General features: G+C 33.9%; 1 protein-coding gene across 1 annotated transcript; it reads right to left on the minus strand.

The window, feature by feature from the left end:
• Positions 1-4,181: 4,181 nt before the first annotated feature.
• LOC134260366 (uncharacterized) lies at positions 4,182-8,014 on the minus strand. Its single transcript, XM_062742937.1, has 2 exons — positions 7,768-8,014; positions 4,182-7,305 (listed from the first exon to the last, which is right to left on the minus strand). The coding sequence occupies exon 2, from the start codon at positions 6,744-6,746 to the stop codon at positions 4,182-4,184; it is 2,565 nt and encodes an 854-aa protein (XP_062598921.1). The 5' UTR covers positions 6,747-7,305; positions 7,768-8,014.
• Positions 8,015-22,287: the final 14,273 nt, after the last annotated feature.

Below are 22,287 nucleotides of genomic sequence, written 5' to 3' on the forward strand. Positions count from 1 at the left end.
AGGAACAGTCACTACCTTTGTTAACGTCTTATGTATGACGCGGCGCCGCGAACGAGAATCGAACCCGGGCCTCCCGATCACAAAGCCGTTACATTTAGATAATTTTGGTTAGACGTGGTCTTCGTATTGAAAATATTAAAAATGTTGTAAATTTTTCTTCTCAAAATCATTTTAAGATTCTGTCTTAAATTTACCCATCCTTATACAATGACTTCGTTACGAAGTGGCATGAGTGCTGCATTGTAGACATAATGATCATGAGTTCGAATCTCACAGTGCGTATGTCTTATCTATGCTTTTATTTTTTTTCTCGCTCTGCATTTTTCCTAATAGTATGTATTCTTTTATTATTTTACTATATATGTACAGATAATGTAATAGATATACAGGGGTATAATACAAAGTTACACGTTGAAAGTATCTCGGGAAAACAGTCCTGAACTATTTTAATGACCCAAAGTCATAGCTAGCTTGTTTTGTTTTTAACATTTCTAAAAATCTTGTTTAGAATAAAAGTTTCGAACAAGGAAGATTATTGTCACGTAATAAAATTGCAACTATGAAGATATAACACTGGTCAAGAAATGATTAGATACATGTAGTTTGATCTTGAATTGAAAAGGTACATGTACCTATCAATAGAAACAGGTGATTTCCTTTTAAATACTTGAGTCGGTCGTGTTGTCGGTAAGGCAGCTATGGCTCTTTATTGAATACTTCCTTGATGTTTTTATATACATGTATTCTGATTATTATTTATACAATAATATATAATTATCTGTGATAATTACTGTCAAGGGACCACATTATTTATCGCCCTGCGTAATGTTTTATTCGTACGTTCGCAAAGTTTATATAATGCTGAGGAGTACTGTTGATACAAGATTTTCTCTATCTACTTTTATCTTTCTTGATGAAAAAAAATACACATGATATCTTTATTTTTGTTGTATACTTTGTCGATAAAGGTATTATAAAACAAAATAGACTAGCTGTAAGATGGCCTTTTCAGGGTTGTGTTGAAATAATTGTCACAGGGTGGCTGGCGGCTTCCCAAAATCACACAATACAGTTTTGTTATATATATAGTTTTTTATTTACAAAAATGTACAAACACACGCGTTTCTACATGGCTCACTGCTGGATGGCATACATGGCATAAGTGGCCTAAATAAATGGGGCCTATAAAATAAAACAAAGTTAGATACAGACATAATATAATTATACATTGCTCATACTTGTACATTTTGCTGTACATTTACTTATGTGCATTTTACTGCATTACACTTTACTTAATTGCATTTTACTGCACTGTACTTATACTTCACTTCAAATCACTTCATACTACTTTACTTCATAGAACATTTACGTTCACACATAAACTAAGTGTATTACTTGTAGACAACCACTTTAAGACGAATACTATACACCATACTTTATACATACAACACTACGTCTACATTATACATATACTCATACACTTATACTTATACTTTTACTTATAACACATATACTTTACATGAGCAAATACTACTTCGAATCAAACTTACGATTGAAATTATAGAACAAAGTTCTGTGGCCATTTCAGGAATAAAAACCGTCAATAAATCATACAGCTTACAATAATAAATAAAATACACTTACCCAGAATAGGTGGACCTCTGGTCATGAAATATTAATGAAATATATAACTAAACAGGGGAAAACTTGAGCCGTCTTAGATCTCGACTGCTCTCTTCAGTCGCTACGCCCAATCTGATTTCACGTGATTTAAATCGCCAGGTAAAACCTGCTAAACAAGCTTAAAAGTATGGTAAACATTTTGGGCAAATAATATTGGTAATATAGAATTTAGATAAAAACATATGGAATTCAAATACGGACATCAATTGGGACATTACCTTCCCCCTTTAAAGAAAAATTACATAAGTGTAATTTTTTCCCAAAACACAATTTATGTACAAGTTTTTTTTATTACTTTTTAAACATAAGATAAAACAAGATAAAATTCTTCATTCATCAACTTTATTTATATACAAATACTGACGGATTCTTACTGTCTGCTAAAATAATCCGCTCCTACATTGTCCTTCCCTCTAATAGCCCTGATGCGGAATCGGTATGGCTGAAGTGACAATGCCCATCTCATTAGTCTGGAGTTCACCAACTTCGTCTTATTCAAATATACCAGCGGATGGTGATCTGTCTCTAAAATAAACTCTTTGCCATAGAGATACCTGTGAAACTTTTGCACTGACCAAATGATACCCAAGCATTCCTTTTCTATCGTCGAGTAGTGTTCTTCACTTGCTTTTAGTTTGCGGCTGGCATAAGCAACAGGGAGTTTGAATTCACCTTCTTCCTGTAAAAGTACTGCTCCTATACCTCTGTCGGATGCGTCAGTCTGTACAATGAAAACCTTGGAAAGATCTGGTAATTTCAAAATCGGAGATTGAATAATAGATGCTTTTAAATTTTGAAATGCTAATTCCTGAGCTTCTGTCCACTGAAGTTTACTAGGAGAGAACTTTCTTGTGAGGTCTGTTAATGGAATGGCTATATGGGCAAAATTCGGGATAAACTTTCTGTAAAAATTTACCAGTCCTAGAAAAGATCGCAGTTGTTTTTTCGTCGTAGGATGGTTCGCCTGTTGTATAGCCGACACTTTATCTGGATGAGGATGTACTTTGTCATCGCCTATGATATGACCCAAACACTCCAATTTCCGATAAGCCAAAGAACATTTCATTGGTCTGGCGGTGAGATTCGCTGAACGGAGACGCTGTAAAACCTGAGAAAGCACAGAGATATGCTGATCAAAAGTATGAGTAAATATCAAGATATCATCAATGAAATTATCAACATTAGAAATGTGTTGAGCATCTCGCGCATGAGACGACAAAAAGTAGCCGGAGCTGTGACCAGCCCGAACGGCATTTTGGTGAACTGGAAAAGACCTTGGGGAGTCTGAAAAGCTGTCATTGGACGGGCAGAATCAGACAATGGCACTTGCCAGTACCCCTTTGACAAATCTAACCGTGAGAAGTATTTATGACCTGATAATTTAGCAAACATTGCGTCTACATCAGGCATAGGCTCCGCATCAAACACAGTAATGCGATTCAGAGCTCTAAAATCGACGCAAAACCGATATGTGTTGTCCTTCTTTGCAACAAGGACTATTGGGGATGAATATGGGCTTTCCGAATATTCTATTACCCCAAATTCTAACATTTTACGTACCTCATCTTTCACTGTTTCCATCATAGCAAAAGGGATTTGTCTCGGACTTACTCTCACAGGTTTATCCGTTGTTGTCCTGATTTCATGTTCAAGCACATGCGTGTGGCCTGGTACATCTGTTAAAACATCACTATACCTGTGTAAAAGATCCATAAGAGTTTGTCTTTCCTCTCTGTTGAGATCTGGATTCACATCTACATCTTTGTAGGATTCTCGAGACTGTACGTGTACGAACTCTGCTTCTTCATCATACTCACCAACTGATTCATCAAACTGAATCTGTTCTGAATCTACAACTGACATAACACATTGAATAACTGGTTCACAACATTCTACGTATCTTTTCAACATGTTTGCGTGATTGGTCTTTACTTTTCCCTTCACATCTAACTGATAGTCTACTTTACCTATCTTTTTCACAATTTGATAAGGGCCTTGCCATTGCATAAGGAGCTTATTACTATCAGAAGGCAACAAAACCAAAACTTTCTCACCTGGTTTCATATTTCGGACTCTAGCCTTCTTGTCAAAGTACACTTTGTGTCTTTGTGACGCCCTCTTAAGATTCTCCTGCGCCAACTCCCAAGTTGTCTCCAATCGCTCGCGGAGATCTAAAATGTACTGGTAGCTATAGGTAGACTTTACCTGTTGATCTGGAATTTCTTTCGTCCATAGTTCTTTCAGGATCGTCATGGGTCCTCTCACCGTACGACCATATAACAACTCAAAGGGAGCAAAACCCAAACTTTCCTGGGGCACCTCACGATAGGCAAAAAGCACAGTGGGTAGATAATTATCCCAGTCTTTTGGTCTATCAATACACATACGTTTAAGCATTTGCTTAAGTGTGCCGTTAAACCGTTCAACTAACCCGTTGCACATAGGGTGATACGGAGTAGTTGTTAACTGTTTCAACGAAATGAGTCTACTCACCTCTTTCATGAGTCCGGAAGTAAATTGACTTCCCATGTCATTTCCTCCGGAATACCTGTATAGGAGAACATCTCAAGTAAGGCCTCAGCAACCCGCTCTGTGTCTATTCCTGGAAGCGCCTTCGCTTGAGGAAATCTTGTGGCGTAATCGACTAAAGTCAAAATAAAACGATTACCTTTTTCAGTTGGAGGGTGCAGTGGACCTACAATGTCTACAGCAACTCTTTTAAAAGGCACGTCTATTAAAGGCATTCTACCTAAAGGAAGTTTAGTTACCGTACCCTTAGACACCACTCTTTGACATGTATCACATGACCTACAAAATCGTTTAATCTCCGACTGCATTCCTGGCCAAAAGAACTCTGACAAAATCCTAGAAATGGTTCTACTAATCGCTAAATGGCCAGACATGATCGATTCATGGGCTAATTTCATTACAATATGACGAAACTTTGATGGGACTATAAGTTGAGAATAGGTCTTACCACCGTCCTTTTCTGCTGACACATATTCCCTGTACAGAAGACCATTCTTTTCAAACCATTTGACCTTACCATCACGTGAAGTACGACCTTCCTGTGCATATCTGCGTGCTGTTTCAAGTGACGGATCTGACTGCTGTTCTCGCATTATGTCATCTGTATTGATTTCATCTTTGACAATATCTGGCACTTTAAGTGGTTTATACTTTTTCTGTTTTTCTTTTACCTGTTGTCTTGTTTCAACCGCTGTGATAGTGTTAGGTTTCCATTCTGGATCCGGATCATGAGGTTTTCTCGCATTCTCTACTTCACCTATAATCAGATCAAAGACAGGATTTTCCATACACCAACATTCATACTCACCTGATACATAAGGAGAATCAATGACAACCTTTGCCACGGGGACCACTATTCTCGTGTTGTCTGCCAAAATACACGTTTCTTGTCTACCTGTAAAGTTTTCCTCTTTTACTAGACTCTTGCGCACTACAATGTTTCGACACCCTGAATCTCTCAGTAAGGTAACTGGATGACCCTCAACGTAACCAGCTGAAAGAGGCATTGGTTTCGCTGTAGAATGACATGCCGATGTTAAAACCGTTGTATGATCACTTACCTGACTATAAATAGACGGGTTTTGACTGTAAATCAGCGCTGCGCAGTTATTTGGATTTGCATTACGACCATTTGTTTGAACTTTCCCACGTTCGTCCTTGCACACTGCTACACTTGAGTTTTTACTTTTAAATCTGCACTGGGGTGCAATGTGACCATATTTGTTACATACAAAACATTTTCTTTCATTGTTTGGAACAAACCTTGGCTTCTGTTGCTGATGCTGACGTGCATCTTTGGGTTTTTCTGGTACCTTACTTACCTCAGGTTTATTCACTGCCTTTGAACATAAATTGACTGCACTAGTATTTCTGGCTTCCCTAAACTGATCAGCTAACATACTCATCTGATCCACTGTCTTTGGAACATTCTTCTTCAGAAATACAGCCAATTCAAAATTACACACATGTAACATTTGATCTCTAAGCATAAGATCGAAAAGAGCTTCAAATGAACAAGTAATTTTGGACATTTCTACCCACCGAGTCAAGTAAGAAGCAAGTCTAACAGTGAACTGAGAAAATGTTTCCCCAACTTCAGGTCTACAAGAACGAAATTTCTTTTTAAAACCATCCTCTGTCATTTCGTACCTACGTAGTAAAGCTTCTTTAAGTTCATTGTAATCACTTACTTTTGACGTGGACATAAGAGCATATACATCTAGAGCTCGTCCTTTCAATAAAGCGCTGAGGTGTGTCGACCATAAAGATTGCTCCCAATTCATGGCAGTTGCAAACCTCTCAAATCTTCTCAAATAGCTATCAATCTCATCTTTGTTCTCGTCAAAAGGAGGAATTTTCGGTACACTAGGTTTTACCATAACATCACTAACCTTACCTTGTGCACTTTTGTTTGCCAGTTCTAATTCGTGTTCCTCTTGTAGCTGCTTCATCTTCATCTCATGATACATGCGTTCCATCTCTAGCTGATATTCTCGTTCTTCTTTTTCTCTCTGTCGAGCTGCTGCTCTCTCTTCACGTTGCAATTTCTGTTGTTCTGTAACATAATTTCTTAACTCTTCTTTTTCATAACCTAATTTCTCGCCTGCAGCGATTAAATCTTGCACTGAGTCCATTTTTACGGACATGACCTTTTGAACATAACACCTAGACCTTTGTAACAACTTTGTGTGACCACTTATATACTGCACTTCTACATGTACTACTAACGACTCTACTACATGTATACTTTGAATTTTACTTTCTGTATATTGTGGTACTACATGTACTACTAATGTCACTACTACACTCGGAATTTTACTTCCTACTGAATTTGAAAGTTTGAGATTGGGCGACACAACTGTTAATACTTTGGACTTATTTACCACACTACTTTTACCCTGACCAGTCTCCACGTACTCTGAGGAAGTCCACCCCTCACTACTTCTAGAAACCTTCTGGACCCCAAATGACCATGGAACATTGCCTACAATGACAATTGCAAAAGTGAGAACGATTACAAACTTCATGTACATACAGAATACAATCAGAGAACATGTATGAAATATTCACTACATTTCAAGGCAAGTAATTCACTATTCTAACTACTTTTATAACAAAGTCTTTTGTATGAATTGTAAAATGTTTTCAGTAGTTGTTTTCTTTTTCTTACAGTTTGACAATAAATGTTTTAATTGAAATAAACAGTTAAATGAGTTTCCTGTAGGACGGATTCAAGTCGTCTTGCTTAAGAACATCAGGCACTGTCGGTGACATGTAGATTTCCTCTGCGAGGTTCCATAACCGAAGACACCACTTGTATTTGGAATCTGTTTCCAGGTTGACTGTGTATCCTGACGTCGTCCTGTGTTAATGTCGATATCCTTGGATATCCTGGGACTGAATTCCTGGGATTGGTATCCCACTTCTGACACCAATTTTTGTCACAGGGTGGCTGGCGGCTTCCCAAAATCACACAATACAGTTTTGTTATATATATAGTTTTTTATTTACAAAAATGTACAAACACACGCGTTTCTACATGGCTCACTGCTGGATGGCATACATGGCATAAGTGGCCTAAATAAATGGGGCCTATAAAATAAAACAAAGTTAGATACAGACATAATATAATTATACATTGCTCATACTTGTACATTTTGCTGTACATTTACTTATGTGCATTTTACTGCATTACACTTTACTTAATTGCATTTTACTGCACTGTACTTATACTGCACTTCAAATCACTTCATACTACTTTACTTCATAGAACATTTACGTTCACACATAAACTAAGTGTATTACTTGTAGACAACCACTTTAAGACGAATACTATACACCATACATTATACATACAACACTACGTCTACATTATGCATATACTCATACACTTATACTTATACTTTTACTTATAACACATATACTTTACATGAGCAAATACTACTTCGAATCTAACTTACAAGTGAAATTATAGAACAAAGTTCTGTGGCCATTTCAGGAATAAAAACCGTCAATAAATCATACAGCTTACAATAATAAATAAAATACACTTACCCAGAATAGGTGGACCTCTGGTCATGAAATATTAATGAAATATATAACTAAACAGGGGAAAACTTGAGCCGTCTAAGATCTCGACTGCTCTCTTCAGTTGCTACGCCCAATCTGATTTCACGTGATTTAAATCGCCAGGTAAAACCTGCTAAACAAGCTTAAAAGTATGGTAAACATTTTGGGCAAATAATATTGGTAATATAGAATTTAGATAAAAACATATGGAATTCAAATACGGACATCAATTGTGACAATAATTAAGGATCGACAAATTTGACTGCAGTAAGAATGCTTATATTTTAGATATACTTAATTAGATGAGACAAATGTTTATGCAGATAAAAATACTGAGTGATGCGTTAGTAGTTTTGTTAAGTGTAGAAATGTTATAGTGTATTATGATAGAGTACTAGGAAGTACATATACTATGTGAATTACCAAGTAAAAAAAGGTTCATGTACTTCCTAACACTGTAGAATCCTTATATACATTGCATTTTGCATTGTACTCGTGAATTTTTAAAAGTGTTTACTAGTAATTGTCTGCAAGAAATCTTATCAAAACATTAACATCATTTTAATATTTTTAATTATTATTTCAATTGTTCTTTTTTAGTTTTAAAGCAGCATCAGTTTCCCTGTTTCTCAATTCATTGTCAACTGAAAATTTAGACTAAACTGCAATCGTTTTGAATGTTGTTTTTTGGAAGCTGAATAAAAGAAAAAATGGAGATTCAAACTTTCGTACAAGATTGATTCTGAAATCGGCAACAAGAAGTACCCCTTTGTTTGTGTATGATAAAAGTGTATACAAGTTTTTATCTTTTCAGAAGATATTTTATTTCATCTGATAGTTTTTAAACTGTAAAAAATAAGATGAATATCAACGCTGTTCCATTTAAAAATAAATGTTTCAAATGATTATGTAAATAACAATATTTTTAAATTTTCCTATTTTTTGGGGTTTAATAAGAATATGGGTCAACCGCTGTCATATTAAAGGAAACGTCGGGTCTAGAATAATATTTTGATGTTTCATTCTTTGAATGATCATTAATGAATTTTACCTGATATTGCCATTTGTTTTTGCTTAATTATTAAGTAATAAGACACCAAAGTTATGTGTGAACTGACTGCTGGAGGCTGCCATGTTGGGAGATAAAGTTATATCGCTTGCTAAATAATCCTCACAATCCTCACGTTTATGACGTATTTAGGACACATTAGCTTTGAGAGTAAACATTATCATGTTGATATCAAGTCTTGAAAATGTACCAATTTAGTGTTTGGGATTTCATTTTAAGTCCGAATGTAATAAAGGAAATATATTTTCACATGCAGGGAAATAAAAGAAGGAATTTATAATAAAAAGCACTAAACTGAGCATAAATATTTAAAATGGTTGTTTATTTTACTTGATTTTAATTCAAACCTTTTAAAAAGTTCAGATGTGTCCAAGAATGATGTTAAGCTTTACGTGCTCTTATCAGCGGTGTAGTGTTATAAGATGCAGCTTTTCTTTTTTTATATTAGAGGTACAGTTTTATATAAATATATTATATAGAAATTAAAATTCTGACCATACATTCCTTTTAAAGCTGAACATGACTCTTAAACATACGCCGTATTCGATTAAACTACAGATATCAACATCGGGATATATACCTTTTGTATTCGATGCAATTGTCTGCTTAATTGCGACGGGTATCGTTGTGGAATGGCCACACGTGTTTACATTTTATGGCAGTTAAGCGTTTTTGTTTTTGTATCCTCTTTGGTATCTTCCTCTTTCTCTACCGAGTGCTGTGAAGCATCACAGGATGAAAAGCCAGGTTTCCCAATTTTGGAAACCCGATGGAAACATATGGGAATCGTGACATCAGTAGTTTCCATATAGTTTCCATATTATGGAAACCACATAGTGGTTTCCACATAGATTCCCAACATGGAAACAATCAACCTGTGGTTTCCCGTAAGTTTCCCAAGATAGGAAACCGTGGAAACATGCCTCAGTGGTTTCCATGTAGATTCCCGACATGGAAACAATCAACCTGTGGTTTCCTGTAAGTTTCCCAAGATAGGAAACCATGGAAACATGACTCAATGGTTTCCATATAGTTTCCCGACATGGAAGCCATCAGTCTGTAGTTTCTCCCATGTTTCCCAGGTAGGGAAACTTTGAAATTTTATCTCATACTAATTTCCAACTACATGTACTTTTTATTTCACAAAAAGTTAAATATTTTCTGAAGATTCTACATTTTTTCCCGATTATAGATTTTTTTCAAACGAGTACACATACTGTATCAAAAGAATTAAATCGGTCTCTTTAAACAGTTAAAATAACTCAAAGTGTATTTATATGAATAAAATTTAATATTTCATGACCGTGAACGCAAATTAATTTTAAACTGGATTTATCATGTTAGTCGTGGTGAACTCGTGTAGAATGCGTGAATTGGAATAAAGAAGAGTAAGTGCAGTTATATGGAAATCAATCATAAAAAGAGAAGTTCCGATTACTGATTAAAAGACAAAATATAGAAGAGTAGGACTTAGTATAGTTACATAGAAATAAATATAAACTGGTCAGAAAAAATCATTCATCGAGTGAGGTGGGGGTCTGAGTATTATAATGCTAGTAATTTGCTATAGTAAATATTGTTTAAGATAACTTTTTGTTAGTTTTCTTATTTATTTTTTTATTTATTTATTTTATTTATTTTATTTGTTTATTTATTTATTTATTTATTTATTTTATTTATTCATTTATTTCTTTATTTTTTTTTTTTGCTTGTCATCCCCGCTCCCCCAAAAAGCATATTTGAAAACGTTGGTACGGCCTGTGTAGTCTTCACGTGCCATATCAGGTGGAGACACGTGCCGCGAAGACACCTGGGGACAGGAGACACCTGTCACTGTGTATTTTTTGTATATTCTATGTGATTTGAGAGGGTTTTCTACCTACAGGAAACAATGGGCTGGTGTCAAGCATGTACACACACAGTCTCTGCAGACTTGTCTAAAGTTATAAGATGATGATTTGTGTTTTTTATAATCATTAAAAATCATTGTATAGTAATCGTAAGTTATACAAGAGAACATAATTTAGTCGTAAAATAACCTACATTTATTTTAAGAAGTTCAATGAAAGAACAAACTATTTAGAATTTCGATTTCAATGTTTATTACTGATTTGAAATAAAACCTTCCTGTTAGAAAATTGAATAATTTTCTATAGGTATAGATTCTGAATAAAAAATATAAATCGTGTATAATCATGATAATTATATTAAATCATAATCACTGTATAGATCAATGACATTAATACGGTATTTAATAGTCTTGATGTTTTGTGTAAAATTTGTAATCCAACTACAAAGACATCTGTAAAATAATGTTTAAAATATTCATATAAAAAACATTTTTTTTATTATTATTTCTTTTGATTTAAATTTGTTCGCAGATCCCTGTGTGGTAAAGTCTGCATGAAACTACAAAGGTCCTAAATGCACATGTTTATTTAACAAAACCATGCATCCCCCCAAAGGCCATTGCTCTACATGTAACTAAAGAAAAATCTATAAAATTATACATTATTTTGTTTTCCTCAAGAACAACGGCTTTTGATGTATAGTGCATTAAGTGTGCATTTGTATTACTGTGCATTTTTTGTTGATGACATTATATAAAGAAGTGAAGGTTTTCAATACAACTAGATTTTCTTTATCTACGTTGTCCACTACTTTATTTCTATTCTACATGCTGTAAATTACTCTTTTAAAGAAATAATTATAATTAATGCGTGTTCTTAAATTTGACGAGACTCAAACTACAGGCCTGTAGGAAAGTAATTTCCGTTTGCGTAATAAACTTACCGGGAATTTTTTTTTTACTAGAATACATTACCAAATTTCCTTATTACGAAAAAAAGTATATAAGAAGAGATACAGAGCGGGATCAGCTAAAGCTGTGTGCATAAACTCACAACCATTCATATTAACGAGTATCTATAGACAGTAGATGACTTTTGACACAATCTTCCAATGACCTCACTTATACCCGTCACGACTAAAATACTGAATCAATATACTGTTAATTTTTCCTGCATGCCTTTGATTAGATATTAGTTTTGTTCCACCTTGTGATAACTCTCCTTAAAAAAGGCTTTTTGACATTCTAATACAGTAAACAATATAACATGTTAAAATGATGTGGGAAATTTATTTAACTACAGGCCAATATTTTTCAAGTACGATATAGCAAATAGAAAAATGCACAGTAATCACCTCCACCAGTAATAATATAATGATAGCAGGCTCAAAATCTATACCAAACAAGCTAATTCAGAGAATTCGTGTCCCCCGCTTAGGGAAAAAGTCGGCTCCCCCTGACTGAATTTGTAGAATTATTAAATGTATGCATGTATACTGAAGGAAATAAAATACATGTATGTCAGTATTCATACAAAGATTTGATTGCTTATTCTTTATTATGTGTATAGAAGATTTTTTTATATGGAATATTTATCACACTGTAATGATGATTTTATAACCTCATAAATTTTTCATTTCACATGCTCAATACTATCATTTAGTAAAAAAAAAAGTATTTAAAGAAAAAAAAAAAGAAAAGTTCGACCGAGATTCGATCCCAGGACCTCTCACATGTGAAGCGAGAGACATAACCACTAGACCACGGAGTCGCTTTACACAAACAGAAGTATATGCAGAACTGAAGTCACATACATGTATATATTCATGTTTTCATGTTCGGTTTTCTCAAAATTTTACACAATCCATGGTGTTTGATTTATTTAGCCTTTATTAAACAGTTCTAATAGATGTAATAAGAACATAAAGTCCGCCGAGAACCTGTTTTATACGCAATAACTCTCCTCATGCCCCTGCGCTAAAAATAGCGCCATGTAATACTATAAATACTAATAAAACAAACGGGGCGGGGCACTTTGAGAGGGGCGAGAGACGTCCTAGGGAGTTTTGGTATAAAATTACACTGCATAAGCTCAAAATCTTCTTGAAATATCGCCTGGAAATGATAGTATTACATACAGACAGAATGTATAAATTTACGACCTTGAACTTTGAACTTTTGACCTCAAAATCAATAGGGGTCTTCATTAGGCCACAGGGAGTTGTTATATAAAATTTCATTGCAATAGCTCAAATGGTTCTCGAGATATCGTGTGGAAACGAAAGTGTTTTAACAGACAGAATTTGCTTATTTATGACCTTGACCTTTGACCTTTTGACCTCAAAATCAATAGGGGTCTTCTTTAGTCCATAGGGAGTTGCTATGCTAAATTTCATTGCAAAAGCTCAAAGGGTTCTCGAGATATCGTGTGGAAACGAAAGCGTTACAGACAGACAGAAAGACGGACGGACGGACGGACGGACGGACAGCTAGACGGACGGACGGACAAACCCAAATTAATATCCCCCACTTTTCAAGCGGGGGACAAAAAGGACGGAGTTCATAGATTTTTTTTATCAAAACAAGAAAAAAAAATCAGATCTGATGGTATTCTATCTTAATTTTCACAAGTGTATCCTAATCCTATTCTACCATACCTCACTCAGGCTGATTCTTTCTACTAAAAGCTTTTTAATTATAGCAATTAATTTTTAAACATGTTAAACTCCGAACTTTTCAATCATCACTATTAAAAAAAGAAACAAAAATACTGTTCTTCAATATTGTTGCTCCTTTTCATGCCTTTTGGGATTCAAGTGGAAAGTTCACAATTTCAAAATTTTCAAAACATCGTTTTGATGTGACATTATACATCTTAATTACAACCGTTAAAAGTGTGTATGTGTGTGTGGGGGGGGGGGGGCATATACTTTCAGCTAGGACGGCCACTACCATGCAATAACCAAGCCACGAAACCCCCATCCCAAAACCAAATAATTTGAGGTGTTAAAAATCTTTTTTCTATAAGTGGCACACGCATATTATTTTTTAAAAACGCTTTCTATCTAAATATACCATGTATACTAGGCCTACACATCGTATCGGCAAAAATATTTAGGAGCCCCCTTTTATTCCATGAACAGGGAAAAACTTCATTAAATTTTAATATAAGATTTCATAATCATACTTAATCATAATGAACCATGTGAACGTACAAACAGTTTTTGTTTCCCATCCTGCATCGCTCTGCAGGCGCTTTATTTCATTGGTCAATTTCCCGAGGCGCCATTTTTGGAGGATCGAGAAGGACGAAGAAGAAGGTGTAAGCAGCTGGTAAATGTGAAAAGTTAATGATGTTTTCACCACCCAATGTCTTTGAGACTGTGATAAATGCAATGAACAAAAACCAAGGATTAGTGTACGTATATTTTTGTCAATTTTTTACGATAAACAATTGTAATATTTTGCAACAACAAATCTTCACTATCGGTGACAACTTTTGTTCTGACGCCATTTTGAAAAGTTGAATATCTAAAATTCTTAGTCTTTAGTACATATATTGCAAGAAATAAAAGGGAAATTTGAGTGATATAATATGCTTAATTTATTTCCATGCAATAGATAGACAATGCAGGCCCCAAATCATCGTACATGTGTTCCATGCTGTATGTTGTACAATGGCGACTTTTCGCCTTTTAATAGAATGAATGCTCAATATAATAGTTCTCTCTGTGTGTATAAATGAGTTATTTCAAAGCGAAGTTTCTTTTTTTATTTTTTTTCTTATTTTTATCCCCTCTATTTATTCGGATGATAATATCTATACCGAGCACGGTTTCGTACTTAAATACATACTAAAGTACATCCGGTTTGAATTCATGTGTTCTCGGATAGATAACTGTTTTCATTTTTTGGAACTTATGACAAGGTATAACCGTATAAATGAGATATTTTTGTTTCAAAACTATGAAAAAGCATCAATATTTTACAAAAAGTGTTTAATCGCAACTATCCGATTATTCATGAAGGATATCATTATCAGAACAGTTGAAATAGATTGTAGCTTAGCATAACCCTTAATCATAAGCCCTAATCATATGCATGAGGATGATATGGATGAAAACATACATTAAAAAAGTGGATGTAGGCAAAAGCCTGTCTACTACGCTGAAGAAATTGGTTTGCACCAATCTGTCTGCACAGGGTACCGGTGAAAACTAAAAACGCTGACCTGTGACAAAATGAGCGGCTCATTTAGTGGCTCTTAGATATAGCGAGCGAATACAGTAAAACACGTTTAGTACGAACACGGATATAGCGAATTCACGGATATAACGAAGTTTTTCTACCTCCCCGGCAAAATTCTTAACAAATCTTTGTAAAAGTTTACGTTTATAACGAACTCTGATATAACGAATTTACGGATATAGTGAACTGATTTTGAGTCCCGTAGAGGTTAAATATAATGCATTTTACATATTTATAACGAACTTTCAAAGATTTCAAAATTGGAATAATTGAACTGACTTTATTTTCTCTCAGCATTTGTATATAAAATTCAATTCATAATAAAACCTTAGTTATCGAAGGTATGTTTTGTAATATCTGCTTTCCTAACATGTTTGATAGTAACACTTGAAGGAAAACATGCATATTGCGAATTCGCTATATATGGTTATACGAATTCGTTATACGGATATAACGAATTACGGATATAGCGAATTAAATTCATAGGTCCCCAGGACTTCGCTATAACCGTGTTTTACTGTAATCGAATATGGCTGGAAAATTCCTTTTACGAATCATATCCCAGCTTTAAGCATATTACGTCATGATCATATGTTTGCTTTTTGTATTGATTTAAAATGAGAGTTCATTTACTAACAAAACATCATTTGCTTAAATTTGTAACCCAGAAGCTCGTGAACTAGTTAAGATAATACTAGCATTTAAAACGTGATGAAAAGAAAAAAAAGGATGTTATGCTGAAAGTGGCAAACTTACAGTGTAACCTCTGTTCACATTCAATTTTCAACAAGGAAGTTATTTTGTTCTCTGCAAAAATGACAAAACGGAATTATGCTATAGAATGTAAGTAGATATTTCCAAATCAAGTTTTTACAAAAGAATGATCAGTAATGCCTAATAAGACACAAGTGCATGGGAAACACGTGTAACATGTTTTTTGTCAATGAGTTCTGATGTTTTTTTTATACCATCTGTAAAGTCATTTTGATGTACATGTATATGTAAAAGACTTTATAGAGTGATTAATACAGATCATTATGTTATCGTTAATGGATATTAAACTCATATACAATGTATGAATGGATTGATATTTACAATAAGCAAAGCAATGTGCAATGTGATGGCTCGTTAAGTTCTAGAACTAGTTTATTCAAGTAATTTCCCGAAAAGATCCTACGAAGTTGTTCGAAATAATATTCATGTTTACTTTCAATTTCCTATCTATTTAAATGGAGGTTTTCAAACAAATCAATGCAACTCAGTTTGGACATCGTTATACTGGAGTCTGGCTTGACAAACAAGAATAAGGTGTAGAACCACGACTTTAAGAAACAATTGCGATAAATAGCAAGTCGCCTGTTTAGAAGAAAGAAGTTGGCGTGTTGGAAAAAACACACACTGATACATCCGTGGCAATTCATGGAGAATGTTAATGTTTATCAAAAGCAAGTCAAAATCCAAAGAACAGGTTATTAAAAAAAATAATGGAACAAAAAGAAAGGATACAAAGAGAGTATCTGTGAAAAAAAGTTCTGGCACACAAATCAAAGAATAAGGCAAATGATTTAACTGTCAAAAAGCTTCAACTCCAAGTCAAGGTCAAAGGGTGTGAACTAAAGGCTTTTGTCACAAGAAATACACCTGTTACATACGAAAGCCTATCAAAAATCATTTAAATAGTATGGCCAATGTTTAGGTATTTTTTAAAGTAGATCAAACACGAATGCACTTGTAGTAAATATTGTATTTGGCTAAGTGATGGCCTTATCACCATATATATGGCAATTAAGTCAGCCGAATGATGGCATTACAACGACCATAGAATTTTTACAAAATGCTTAAATCACTGCAAAATGAACTGAGTGAATAACCTATCTCGGCTAAGACTTGATAACACTCAGAGCATGTTCTTGAGTATTTAAGTACTAGTCCCTGTAAAAATCATGCAAAAGTGATATTTGAGTGATACACTTAGGTTCTCAGAATTCAATGATTTTCCACACAAAGATTTCTCTTGACCTATGATCCATGTATGTAAAATAAAAAATGTTTTGGATCATGGTTACTATGGAAACCTGATCAAAGTAATTTCCTTAGCAACCAGCCAATTTTTCTATTTGAAGGCACTGAAAATCACTGATCTTTAAAGTCTGAAATTATATATGAAATCTTTAACAATAATTTTCATTTACTGGTATGATAAAGACACACATTTTATTGGATTAAAACACACAAGACATTGATATTTTATCTGAAGCTAGTACTTTGGTAGACATTAGAATATAATGTTTTTGCATTTTTGCTGATTCAGCATTTTCCTAGATTTTGACAATATTCAAGGTCAATTTTAAAAAAATACCAAGCCAATACAGATTTTGCATGACTTTCACATAAAAGTAGAAAACTTTCTCTTTTACAGATTGACTTTGAAAGCGTGGGTTTTTTGAAAAATCCTATTCGTTGCCTGGCAACAAAATTGGATATTTTGATAACTAAAAAGTGAAAAATGGTAAAGGGTTGGGTCAAAAATCTTATAATTTTTTATCTTATTGTGGCAGATACAATTTTTTAAGTAATAGGAAAAAACCCTCATATAATTTTAAAGTGAAAGAATAATTTTTAATCATTAATCTCCATGGCTACAGAAAATTTTCCCTAGCAACAATGCAAAATAAGTTATTTTTTGGCCTTTTTGGTATAGAGTTTGATAGATACGAATAGATATTTTTCGTTGAAATGTGATTGGGCATAAATGTCAATTTAATATGGATCTAATAAAGTTATTTTGGTACTTTATTAACCCATAGGTATAATTCTGAACACTTAACGACCAATTTTGTATCTTCAATTTACTATTACATTCAGGCATTTTTTTCTGCTAAATTTTAGGGCTGAAAGGAGATCTTCCACAAAAGACGTTATAAATGAAAAATAAATAGCTTCAGATACAATATTATTATGTAACAAAACATTTGTATGGATGACAAGATTCCATAATTAAATTATACTTGAGTTGCTTGATATTTTTATAGTTACCATGAGTACGCTTTGAAGCTAGTGTTGCTTAGCAATTGCGTAATATAACCAAATTTTGAAAATTACTAATGTTTCGCTTAAAAAAAATCATTTAAAAATTCTTTTTAAAAAAAATTCTACAGCTTTACATGCTAGAAATATTTCATTGGTTTATATATGCTCTTCTGTTAACATTTTGTATGGTATCTGCCTGTCTGTTTGTCTGTAGACTTTCCACATTTGTAACTTCTTAAGAACCATTTCACCATAACTTTCCACAAGAGGAGTTCAAAGTTTAATGTATGAATGTATAGTTAATGTCTTTTTAAGTCTTCTTCTTCTCGAGAACAGCAAAACCATGATTAGGCATAGAGGTATCCTCGGGTTATGGAGATTCAATGTTATTCAAATCATGACCTCTGTGGGTAGGGTAGAGCCAGAACAGGTGGGTAAAGTATACAATTGGAATATATAGGAAATACATGTATCTTAAAAAATCTTCTCAAGAACCGCTAAGGCATAATTAGACATATAGAGAAGTATCATCAGGTAGTGTAAAATCAAGTTTCTTGAAAACATGACCCTGGGGTTGGGCACAGACACAACAGGGGCCCAAATATCTTATTTCTTCTTTAGAACAGCAAAACCATTATTAGTCATATTAATACAGAAGTATCCTTACGTAGTGTAGATATGATGACACCCGAGGGTAGTTCAGGGCCACAACAAGGGGTCAATGTTTACAAAAGAATACTAGGAAAAAGTATTTTGAAAATTCTTCCCCTCAAGAACAAAACTGTGTTTAGTAATATTGAGATGGAAGCATCTTCAGGTAGTGTAAATTCAAGTTTGTCTCTCATAGACATTTCAAATTGATCTGATTTCTGTTCTTTCAAGGCAAATGTGCTTAAGTGAGTAATGTGGGCTTATAGCCTCCTTTTTCTACAAAAAATGCACTTTTCTCTCATAGATACGAGGGGCTATCAAAAAGTTCACGGACTAGCGCCAGAAAATTAAAACCGCTTTAAAATATCTAGTAATCATTATCTTTTCTATCTATATAATAAATCACAAATCATACATTTTATTTTTTAATAAATTAGTAATGTTTTTGTAAGCAATGGAATGTCCATGCGGCGCAACCTCGAAAACGACGTTTTTTTCGACCTAAGTGTAACTAAAAAAAACTATTGTGATATGAATATTTGACATCCAAATATCCAGGTAATTCACGTATATGTTGGGACACTATTGTTCCAAAAAATATTAAATCTTTACCTCATACTGGAAGTTCCATGAAATTTTATCGTAAATTTTACATGGAGTATCCAAACAAATATTGCCTTAAAAATGACGTCAAAGGGGGAGAAGGGTTTCCTTTTTCAACATTCTATAACGTTTTGCCCCTAGAAAAACTTGCATACTCCTAGGAAATGTTTAAACTGGCTACGGAGAAATAATGTGCATCCAGATTACTTGTTTTTAATTAATGCCAAAATAGATTCAGAGAGAAATAAAAGGAATGCACAGTTAATGTTGATTTGTAGTCAAGTTGTGAACAATCAATCACGTCATAAAATGACGTTGATCATGTGTTGTAGGTCTATATAAAACTCCAAAAAGCAACATGCTGGCACAATCAAGCGAAGATCTCTGCCATTGTATAAATCTTATTTGTAATAGTATATGCATTGAAAGCCGCTGTTCATGACATTGTAAAGTCATATAAACAAGACTGATTGAAGTCTTTCCTCAGCTCCTGGGAATCTCATCAAAATAAGTGTATGAGGTTGAAAAAGCAAACATTGAAAAACAATTACGTTGTCGGACGTCATAAACCTAAACGGCGACTGCGCCGGGTGGTCATATAATGTCGTTTTTATTTTATGATAATTTGGGAAATAATGAACGTATCAAGCTAAAATTTGCAGCATTTCTTTATTTTTTGTTGTTTTATGTTCCTTCAAAATTTTGTAAGCTCAGACTACATAGTAATAATTTTATAGCATCAGTCCACGAACTTTTTGATAACCCCTCGAATGAAGAAATTACATGTAATATGAAATCAAAATGCATATTGAAAATTGACAGTTCATTAATAGATATCTTGAGTATCGCTTTCAATAATAATAACTCAAATGATTAGACAGATAATTTTATATAATTATCAAATTAAGTAATACTCAAACATATATTTGTTTCCTTTATAAAAGCACAGAGAGTAATGTAGTGCATATTGAACTAATGTAGTTCCCTGGGGGTAAAATATAGAAAAAACAAGATGTGTTTGTGAAACACTGATGCCCCCGTATGGCAACATAGCAAAGATTAAACTTTTCTTAAATGCAAATTTAATTAATTGGTACCAAAAGTAAGGTATTCTCACTGGAAAACAATTTTGAAATTCGAAAGTAAGCCAATGTTAAAGTTTTTTCAATAAGTAGAAAAATCTCTAAGATCAAGGTCAAAAGGTCAATGTAACTGGTATCAAATGAAAGGTCTAGCCACATAGAATACTTATATAGAGTATGAAAGCCCTAGCCCTAATAATCCAGAAGTTATGACCAAGGTTAAAAATTTCAAAAGTAGGTCAAACTCCAAGGTCAAGGTCAAAGGGTCAAAGTTCTTGTCATCAAATGAAAGGTCTTCTCGTAGGGATTAAATATGTCAAGTATGAAAGCACTAGCCTTAATCCTTAAAAGGGCAAGTTTAAAGTTTTTGCGGACAGACAGACAGCCGGACAGGCATGAAAGAAACTATATACCCCCCCCCCAAAAAAAAAAACAAAAAAAACCGTTTATTTGTTAACGGGGGGGGGGATGTGCATAAAAATGTATTTAAAGTAACAGTTATTCAAATATCATTAAATATTCTTCTATATTAATTATCTTCAGTCTTTTCATTCAATTCTCAGTTATTATAATGCCAAGACTGAAGAGATCAGTCATTTCTAAAATTATAATTAATAGAGTACCTTATTTTTACTACCTCACTTGATCATTCTGGCAAGTTCAGAATTACTAGTATAACCTAGGCTATTTTTTTAGCTTGCTGGAAAGACCCAAGAAGATGCAAGGACAAAATGGCAGCGCACTTTAATATTATAAACTAGGTGCCCATGTTTTCTATTGGTCTCTTATTTTTCACCCCAGATTGAAATAACAGTAAAACACAATAGCAGAGCTATTGAGCTGTGTCATTGTCAAGTCCACTCTAGAATTCATTATTCTGAATTGAGACCACCACCACCCCCTACGGTACCTTCTTATTGATAATTTATCAATACAGCAAATTAAAGTTCCAGTGGTTCTGATATCTACCTCTGTGTTTTATGAAGGCTACAGCGCTAACTCACCTCTCTTTTTGAAAGAATTGTTTGTAAGTACTAGAAAATAGTGATATGGTAATGTCTTTTTCCATTTCAGTCGCCCGCGTAGCGCAGTCGTTAGAGCATCTGCTCTAGAGATGAAAAGTAAGGAGCTGATCCTTACATCGCCGGTTCGAATACCACTGTGGGACGTGGAGGCTGGTCCTTCGGATGAGACCGCAAAAATTCGTATATATAGGTCCTTGCTTGTAAAATTTAACAAAGCTTTGTGAGAGCCTTTATCTTTCACATAGAATAGTAGCTACAGAACTGTAGCTCTCTGCTTGAGAAAATTTGGACAGATAAAGCAGAGATCTACAGATCCTAGCGTTGTAAAAACCTTCGATTTACGCCGATTTTTTGTCGCTACTTCTGGTAATTTATTTCGTGTAGTTTAAACTTTCTCTGGCTTTTAGAATTGTATCCTATAATTAATTATATATGTAACTCTAATTTTTTTTTTATATAATTTATTAAAGTTTATTTACCTTTTTATTGTCCAAAACAGTCCTGTATAAAGTTTTGTAGTTTCATAGATTGTCGGTTTAAAAGAGTTCCGTTTTGACGTCCGTAACCAAAAACAGCCATTTGTACGCGTTGAATGGTAAGTAAATTATTAAGAATTTCAGTTAAATGTATGATTATAATGACAAAATACCTTTTTAAAGCTGAGGGAAGTATAAAATAGAAGAGAAAATACCCGACGTGAGTGACAAAAAATCGTCGGCGTAAATCGAAGGTTTTTATAACGCTTGGATCTGTAGCTCTCGGCTTTATCTGTACGAATTTTCTCAAGCAGAAAGCTACAGTTCTGCAGCTAATAGAATACCTAAGTCACAGTAATTCAATTCACGTTATTATATCCATGGTAATTATAAAATATTATACTTTATGTAGAAAAACGAATGCTAAAGGTACTTGAATAACAAGTTAATTTAGCCCATTAAGCAAAAACTA

The sequence above is a fragment of the Saccostrea cucullata genome, unplaced genomic scaffold (genome assembly GCF_032062105.1).
Source record: "Saccostrea cucullata isolate Sc308-1 unplaced genomic scaffold, CSIRO_AGI_Scuc_v1 ctg435, whole genome shotgun sequence".
Classification (NCBI taxonomy): Eukaryota; Metazoa; Mollusca; class Bivalvia; order Ostreida; family Ostreidae; genus Saccostrea; species Saccostrea cuccullata.